The sequence below is a fragment of the Chaetodon trifascialis genome, chromosome 13, assembly GCF_039877785.1.
Source record: "Chaetodon trifascialis isolate fChaTrf1 chromosome 13, fChaTrf1.hap1, whole genome shotgun sequence".
NCBI classification, from domain to species: domain Eukaryota; kingdom Metazoa; phylum Chordata; class Actinopteri; order Chaetodontiformes; family Chaetodontidae; genus Chaetodon; species Chaetodon trifascialis.
The window spans coordinates 24,730,800-24,739,907 of NC_092068.1; the positions used below are offsets into that span (position 1 = coordinate 24,730,800).

At 49.9% G+C, this 9,108-nt stretch overlaps 1 protein-coding gene across 2 annotated transcripts; it reads right to left on the reverse strand.

Annotated features, from left to right (window-relative positions):
- Positions 1-76: 76 nt before the first annotated feature.
- On the reverse strand, positions 77-8,986 carry LOC139340827 (cold shock domain-containing protein E1-like). Of its 2 annotated transcripts, none has more exons than XM_070976819.1 (13): positions 8,940-8,986; positions 8,251-8,444; positions 7,516-7,558; positions 6,851-6,976; positions 6,290-6,394; positions 5,989-6,207; positions 5,572-5,718; positions 5,148-5,393; positions 4,667-4,885; positions 4,177-4,323; positions 3,854-4,084; positions 903-1,082; positions 77-313 (listed from the first exon to the last, which is right to left on the reverse strand). In XM_070976819.1, exons 1-13 carry the CDS (start codon positions 8,970-8,972, stop codon positions 218-220), a joined length of 1,986 nt encoding a protein of 661 aa, XP_070832920.1. In that variant the 5' UTR covers positions 8,973-8,986; the 3' UTR covers positions 77-217. The 2 variants fall into 2 exon arrangements, with proteins under 2 accessions (XP_070832920.1, XP_070832919.1); XM_070976818.1 differs by having other exon boundaries at positions 6,290-6,397.
- Between the last annotated feature and the right edge of the window lie 122 nt (positions 8,987-9,108).

Genomic DNA, 9,108 nt, shown 5'->3' on the forward strand with positions numbered 1-9,108 from the left:
AGTCTTGTGACACAACACGATCCTCTCACCTTGTCTCCATCAAACATGGTGCCGTTGGTCAGCAGGTCATTGGGACCGAAGGGAAGCTGTTTCTGTTGACCGTCGATGGTCATGACCAGTCGACCCATCTCTGGGTCTGCTTTGGCTCTGCCCCCTGCTGCGGCTCCACCTCCAGCATCAGCACAATGACTTCTCTTCACCTCCTCATCCTCCTTTTTCATCTCCGTCTTTCCCTCCTTTCCTCGTCTCCTTCAGGTTTTCCTTCTGCCCCTTCCGTCTCATCTTCATCCATTTTCTCCACCTTAATTTTGACCTGCAAGATAAATATATTTCATAATGTTTGAATACATTACAAAGTCAGGTGGAACTGACCGTGTGGGGCAGTTGGTCAAGCTGGGCCTGTAATTCACTGTATTCATGTATGTTTATATTGGAGGGAGTTTTATTCTCTCTCTTGAATGCTGTAAGTCTGATGCTGCAGGCATGTGTGTTTGCAGAGCTTCAGGAGGGTAGCCGAGGGAATCCGACCAGGGATTTGCTGCACAGCTGCTGAGTTCGAAGTATATTTTCTTTTGTTTGTTTGTTTCTGGTTTGTCTATGAATGATGAGCCACTATCTTGGTGGTGTGTGTGTGTGTCTGTGTGTGTGTGTTGAGTATCAACCAACTTGTCCCTTGTGCTTGAAGCCGTTTCTCACTCAATAAAGTTAGATTTGGTATAACAAAGACTATTTTTGTGAATGTAACGCTCCTCTCTGGTCGTGGATGTCTGAACAGCGTTTGAACTCGTCCGAGTGACACACATTATTTAGATTTTTCTTTCTTCGGGCCTGGAAAAAACAATATCCCAAACTCATGAACTTTCCAGGATTTTCAAGACTTTTGCAGTCATTTCTTTCTGTACCTGTTCGAGGGAAGCTTGTCCACCCTCAGCACCTCCTTCTCCTCCTCGCTCCTCCTCCGGCTCCTTCTTGATCTTCCTCACGTTTTTGGAAATGGCTTTGAGGACGGTGCCTTCAAATCGCTCCTTGCTGATGTCTTCCAGCGTGTCGGGGTCTCTCATTTTGAAGCCGAGCGGCGTCCACTGCAGGACGACAGGAGGACAGAAGACGGCGAGAAGTCACAAACACTTCAGTCTGTTTGAGGAAGAAAAGCACTTGGAAATGGATAAAAAGAGAAACTGGCACTCTGTTCAATGTGAGTCTTGATATTCTGGGGAAAAAGACTTAAAACATTAGCTTTTAAAGTGAATGAGGACAAAAAAAAGTCTGGGCAACATTTAGGACAGACCTTAAGTCAACCAAACAGTTCTTTAGCTTCTACTTCAATGTTAATCGCATGTTTAATGACATTTTTCATTATTAATTGTACAGATTAGTGGTAATCTCCTCCTTGAACTGCCACCTTATCGTGGTGGAGGAGTTTGAGTACCCGAATGATCCTAGAGGCTATGTTGTCCGGGGCTTAATGCCCCTGGTAGGGTCTCCCAAGGCAAACAGGTTCTAGGTGACGGGTCAGACTAAGAGCAGTTCAAAAAGCCCCTATGAAAGACATCAAATCAAGGAAGCGTACGTCGCCCGGATTGGCGTCACCGGGGACCGCCCTGGAGCCAGGCCTGGGGTTGGGGCTCGCAGGCGAGGTGTGGGCTTGCTTATAGCCCCCCAGCTCAGCCGCCATGTGTTGGAGTTCTCCCCGCTGAGCGAGAGGGTCGCTTCCCTGCGCCTTCGGGTTGGGGATAGGTCTCTCACTATTGTTTCGGCCTACGGGCCGAACAGTAGCGTAGAGTACCCGGCCTTCTTGGAGTCCCTGGGAGGGGTACTGGAAAGTGCTCCAACCGGGGACTCCATTGTTCTGCTGGGAGACTTCAATGCTCACGTGGGCAGTGACAGTGACACCTGGAGGGGTGTGATTGGGAGGAACGGCCTCCCCGATCTGAACCCGAGTGGTGTTCTGTTATTGGATTTCTGTGCTAGTCACAGTTTGTCCATAACGAACACCATGTTCAAGCATAAGGGTGTCCATCAGTGCACGTGGCACCAGGACACCCTAGGCCGGAGGTCAATGATCGACTTTGTAGTCGTATCATCTGACCTTCGGCGGTATGTCTTGGACACTCGGGTAAAGAGAGGGGCTGAGCTGTCAACTGATCACCACCTGGTGGTGAGTTGGATTCGCTGGCAGGGGAAGAAGCAGGACAGACTTGGCAGACCCAAACGTACCGTGAGGGTCTGTTGGGAACGTCTGGCGGAACCCGCTGTCAGGGAAGTTTTCAACTTGGACCTGTTCCCGGTGCATGTTGGACTCCGGCAGGGCTGCCCTTTGTCACCGGTTCTGTTCATCATTTTTATGGACAGGATTTCTAGGCGCAGCCAGGGGCCGGAGGGGGTTCGGTTCGGGGGCCGGCAGATTTCGTCTCTGCTTTTCGCGGATGATGTTGTCTTGTTGGCTACCTCGAGCCAGGACCTTCAGCATGCGCTGGGGCGGTTCGCAGCCGAGTGTGAAGCAGCTGGGATGAGAGTCAGCACCTCCAAGTCCGAGGCCATGGTTCTCGACCGGAAAAAGGTGGCTTGCTCCCTTCAGGTTGGGGGAGAGTTCCTGCCTCAAGTGGAGGAGTTTAAGTATCTTGGGATCCTGTTCTCGAGTGAGGGACGGATGGAGCGTGAGATTGACAGGCGGATCGGTGCAGCGGCTGCAGTAATGCGGTCGCTGTATCGGTCTGTCGTGGTGAAGAAGGAGCTGAGCCGAAAGGCGAAGCTCTCGATTTACCGGTCAATCTACGTTCCTATCCTCACGTATGGTCATGAACTTTGGGTCATGACCGAAAGAACGAGGTCCCGGATACAAGCAGCTGAAATGAGTTTCCTCCGCAGGGTGGCGGGGCGCTCCCTTAGAGATAGGGTGAGGAGCTCTGTCACCCGGGAGGAGCTCAGAGTAGAGTCGCTGCTCCTCCGCATCGAGAGGAGTCAGCTGAGGTGGCTCGGGCATCTCTATCGGATGCCCCCTGGACGCCTCCCTAGGGAGGTGTTCCAGGCATGTCCCACCGGGAGGAGGCCCCGGGGAAGACCCAGGACACGCTGGGGTGACTATGTCACTCGGCTGGCCTGGGAACGCCTCGGGATCCCCCTGGAAGAGCTGGAGGAAGTGTCCGGGGAGAGGGAAGTCTGGGCGTCCCTGCTCAGACTGCTCCCCCCGCAACCCGGCCCCGGATAAGCGGAAGACAATGGATGGATGGATAGATTAGTGGTAATAAGAAAGTTTGTGTTTGTAAATGCGAAGTCATAAACAAAACTCAACCTGAGACTTCACCATAGTTACAGTACTTCACTTAAATCTAACTGAGTTAAAGTAACCTCATACTAAACACGAAGCCAGACTCCGCCTAACTAAACTTAGCTCTCTTAAACTAAAACTTTAAACTACACTAAACCCGAGAGTAAACCTTAAATCAAAACAAACGAAAGAAAATTAAAGTAAAATTAAAGCTCAAACTAAATCCAACCTTAAACAAAACTAAATGAAAGTAAACCTCCAAACACTGATTAAAGTAAAGCTTAAACCAAATGAAACTAAACTAAATCGGATTTGATCTTCTCTCTGAAGAAACAGCTTGTGGTTGACTTCTTCCCAGACTTTAAAATCAAAGATGGAAAACAATGGAAAACATGTAGCTGCTGCGCTACAGACACGTCGTTCTCAAATTCAAATTGGTGTCGCTGCACTGAATCAAACACGTCAACGCATGAACTGACAGCAGAAATAAATGAACATCAGCGAACAAAGAGCTGAAATCAACTTGTTTCCATCTCTGAATCTGAAGACAGATGTTAAATCTGATCTCTACCGTCTGTTTCTCACCTTGTATTTGGCCGCTGCCAGCGCCGCTGCCACCTCCTCCTTCTTCTTCCTCTCCACCTCTCTCTCCTCCTCCTCCCTCCTCTTCCTCTCCCCCTCTTCCTCTCGTTTCCTCCGCTCCTCCTCCTGTTTCCTCCTCTTGTCCTCCTGCTCCCGTCTTTTCTGCTCCTCCAGGATTTTGTCTTCAACCCTCTTCGTCCTCATTAGCCTGATGGCTCTCTTTGTGGATTTCACCTGCGGACACAAAGCCACGGCGTCAGGATGTGGGACGGACTCACTTCCTGTCCTCTGTTGTCCAGCGCGGGGCTTCAGTCTCCGTCACTCACCATGGCCACTGTAAACTCCACCTCCTTCTCGACGTCTGTGGAGTCGAACTCGGTGTCGCTGAAGTTCTCGCAGATGTCAAAAGGAAGCTCACCGTGCTCCTGGGACTTGATGATGCCTTCTTCAGCTCCCAGACGGCTGATGACGCCCTGAAAGACAGAAGCAGAGAAAATCTGCAAGATGAAGTCTTCATCAGGACAGCTGCAGAGGACAGCCTCTGTCCCACGTTTCTCGTCGGACAGTCGATCTAAGCGCTACGCCGAGCTGCGTCTCATGTGCGTCTCTTTGAATCTGTGGCTCCTGCTCCTCTGTAGGAGGGAAGGGGCCCCGGGGCCATGTCATTAATTTCCCTTTGGGATAATCAAGTTAATCAATCAAAAATCCAATAATCTGATTGCGGTCAGACACGGCACAGACCCCATCAGGTGTAAAATGACCACAGATGAAGAGGACAGCTCAGTGTGAAGCATGGTCAGCAAACGTCTGTCTCACCAGCTCTCTCTTCTCTTTGGTGTAGCTGAAGGTGAAGGGGACTTTGGGTTTGATGTTGGCCGCTCTCCTCTTTCTGGTCACCGTGTCGATCAGCAGGTTGATCAACACGTGGTCGTTCTTCAGCAGCGTGACGCCGCAGTCCCGGTGGTCGAAGGTCACGTTGGTCCTGATGGGGCCGATGTTGGCGTGGATCTGACCTGGGTAACCCTGCAGGGTGGGCTAAAAGAGGGCAGTGTCACCGATCAGAAGCAAGAATCACTTTACATTTCAAACCAGTTCCAAACTGGTGGGATGGCGATCGTTCACAAAAACAAACCGCTGAGAGCAGAACGAACAGAAACGTGGAAGTTGTGGCTGTGCAGGATGTTCTACGAGCACACAACGCGTTTGAAGATACTGGCTGAACAGTTACAGGCAGTCTTCATCGTTAGACGACGACCTCTTTGTAAAGACCGCGGGATTCGCGTGGAGTCTCTCTCACCGTGGGCTCGATGATCGGCTGGCTGACGATGCCCTCGTACAGCTCTGCGTCCAGCGTCATGTTGGGCAGCTGCTCCGGCTTCACGCTGGCCTTCCCTCTGAGCGACACGAAAGACTCGTGTTTACTGTCGCCGTCGGCGTTTTGGTTCTCGCGTTCCTTGGTGGCGTCTGCGGTGGCGGCGCAGAGCGTCAGCAGGAGGGGCTCCTTCACCCGCCGGATCCTGATAGCCCGCTTCCCTGCTCTCAGCTGAGGAAAACAAGACAAAAACAGAGCAATGCTTTAGAATCAACTCCACCCCAGGAATTCAGTCAAAACCACAAGAGGAAGTCAAGACTGTAGGAAGTCTTTGCTTCAGCGTGAGCTTAGGACTAGAAGGTAAAAATAAGCCCCGCCCCTGAGTGGCAGCAGTGGGCGGAGTCCTCACCGTGATGACGGTGAACTCCACCTCCTCGTTGATGTCCTCGGTGGTGAACTCGACATCGCTGAAGTTCTCTTTGATGTCGAAGGGAAGCTCGCCGTGTTCGTCCGACTTGATGACGCCTTCGCTGTCTTTCACACTGATGATGACTCCCTGCGGCGAGAGAATGAAAACACAGATGCTCAAAGGCTGAAGACCATCCACGCCGATAACACAGAGGTTGTACCGAACGATCATCGCTGTCACTTTCCAAAGAGCTTCTGATGAATTTGGGTTTATGTGTCGCAAAATGTGTAACCGAATCAGGATGCCGTCAGCGAAGTTGGTCATCGTGCAGTCAGAGTTACGTTTCAGCCGCTCTTAAACTGGTGAGAGGAGAGTTTCATGTCAGCAGCTGAAAGGTGAACAGAGAGCAGCTCTCACCTCCTCCCTGGACTCCTTGGTGTGACCGAAGGTGGAAGGGATTTTGGGTTTGATGTTGGTGGCTCTCCTCTTCTCGGTGACAATGTCGGTCAGCAGGTTGATGAGCACCTGGTCGTTCTTCAGCAGCGTCACCGTGCTGTCCTTCCTGTCGAACGTCAGGTTGGTCCTCAGCGGCCCGATGTTCACGTAAACCTGACCGGGGTACTGACGCTCGCCGAGCTGCGGGCCGACAAAACAGACGGGGTCAACGACAGGAAACGGGAAGGACCGCGACGGTCGACGGGTTCAACTCTTAACTGACCTGAGGCTCCACGATGGGCTGGCTGACCACCGCCTCGTAGATCTCTGTGTCCACGTTCTCCGTTCCACCAGGAGCCACTTTAACATCCGTCGCTATCAGACTGTTCTGCTCAGAAACGCGTCACATTAAAACCGGATTTAGAAAGAAGCCATCAGTACAACTGAGTTTTAAGAAGAACATCAAAAAGAGCTGAAACCTGAAAATGAGATAAACTTTAATTCCTCACTTGGACAAACTCTACAGTAAAACAACGTAACAAGACAAACACAACAAAGATTCATTCATTATCTGCATCCAAATTAAGCAAAGACAAGATGGGAAGAAGATGCTGGAATATTTTCAACTAATCAGCAACACACACAGCTTATTAGAAACCCGCAGATGCGACAGTCACGCCGATTCAATGAGCAAAACGGAAAACATCAGCGTCGTCAAGATGTTGAGAGGATCCGATAAAAACTCGGCCGTCATTTCTCGTCCCAGTCTTCTGGAACCTGTGTTACTCCGTACGCCAACACAACCTCTAGGATGACAATTAAAAAGGTGAAATCTGTGCCTCACCTTCTCTTTGCAGGCAGTGAAGTGAACTCTGACCCCGGGTGTCATGGCTTTGGGGTTTCCAAAGAAGGCGTCAAACCTGAAGGTGAACTTCTCCAGATCTTCCCTCTCGATGTAGCCGAACGTCGGCTGAGGGTCGGAGACGCAGGAACATTTGATTAGTGACCACATCTGGACTAATCATAAAGCATTTATGTTCTTGCTCAGAGGACATCGGTCGTTCAGACAGACCGTGTTGAAGCCTGACATGCAGCACATTTCCACCTCAGGAACTTTACCTGCGTTTCGACCAGCAGAACCGGGGACTACATTTATCTCCCGGATCCCCAAAAGTTCCTGCTCTGGGTGGAGAATTCAAGAACTATCAGAGATGAACGTTGCTGACTGGTAAAACAAAGGCCGCTACAACTACCGTACGCCAACACGTTCATCATATGGACCTAATTGACGACGATACGTTCGCATTTCTGCTGAAAACACGTCGTCAAAAAACGTCAGTGAAAGCAGGACGATGAAAAACTTGAATTCACAGAGTTAGACGTGGAAACGTTCTGGGGCTTTGCAGAGCGATGCGTGGGGAGGATCGGCCAGAGCCGGACAGACACAACGAACAATATGCGACCTGATGACATCATCAGTCACGTGACAACATCTGCTGGCTTTCTTACCCCGATGAATGAGATGATCCCCATCGACCTGCCTGGAGGAGGCCTGAGGACACAAAGAGACAGCAGGTAACAGTCTGTTCTCAACAGCTACAATACCACAGAAGAAGACACCCTGTAAAGGTAGGAGCTACAGGAAGTGACATTGTGCTCAGTAACGAGGCGTATTGACCTTGACAAGCAAACAGGGATCACTTTTTATATTTGGCCACAGACACATCACTTCAACACAAACGAATCAATACATTCATATCAAAGTCCAAACCCTCCAGATGTTTTCAGTCCCGCTCCATTTGGCTCCACCTGTAGTTTCTGGTGGTAAAAGCTGGTCAGGCTTAATACTACAGCTCCCAGAATTCAGCAGGGGCAGCAAAACAAACTACTGTGGTATTAATAAGGAAGTCCGTCAATAATCGGCCTGACTTTACTTACTTACTTTTATTTTTACTGCAGTACTTTAGTCAGCGGGCCACAGGCTCAGCCATCGTTGCGTTGCCTCATTCTGAGACAGACGGTAACTTCACACGTATTAAATGGCAATCTGTGTGTCTGTTACTGTCACAATGACTGTAATACAAAAGGCACAGGCCTTTGATTTCCTGAGGAACGGTGAACATCGCAGAAGCTGCCAAAACGTGGACACAATTTAGAAAATCAGGGTGTTTCCCACCACCATGAGCACTTTTTCTCAGCACCCAAGCTCAGTGACTTAAAAACAGCCGACCTGTAAGGGCTTACTTGTCAAACGTGCGTTTTCCCAGCAGGCCGAGAGCTCCTGCAGCCTTGTCCGGCTCGGGTTTAGGTTGCGGTTTAGGTTTTGGGGCAGCCGCGGGTTCAGCCGCAGGTGCTGCGGGGACAGCCGGCTCGTCTGTGGCTTTCTTAGTCACCTCCGGAGTCGATTCAGCCGCCGGAGCTGAAATCAACGCTTTAATCTGAAACAGAAAACGACAGAGAGAAAAACAAACTGCTGAAACACCAGACGAGGTTTATACCGACCGAATACCTGGACCACATACGACTGATCTCTGACTGAAGTAAGAGTACCAGTGTATGTAATTTCACTTAAAGTCACAAGGAAAAGTCCCACATTCAAAATGTAATTTCACTTAAAGTGCCAAAAGTGAAAACTCTCATTATGCAGAATAATGTATGACGCTTGATTCTCATTGTTGATGCATTCATGCGTTCGTCGCTTTGACGTTGACGCTAAAGGGTGGAGCTGATTTTAATGTCTTTATATTCTGCTGGGTAGCTTGTGAATTCCCCCCCCCCCCCCCCCCCCCCCGGGATCAATTAAGTTTTATCTTGATCCACAGTATGACAGCATAACTTATTACTCCATTAGATTTTACTCCATTCATATGAAACTGCAGGTATATTAATAGCTATATTTGTCAATACAGAAAGTCTTACTGGCCTGCACTCACCCACTCAGGCTGGTCCGGAGGCGGGTTGGGCATCACTTCCTCTACGACAGGCTGAACACACACAGACACAAAGGTTTCAGGAATGACAGGTTAACTCTCCACAACTTCACCTTCAAGCTGCACTGGCAGGACAGAGCTTCAGAAAGAACAATAACCAATCAATATTCAA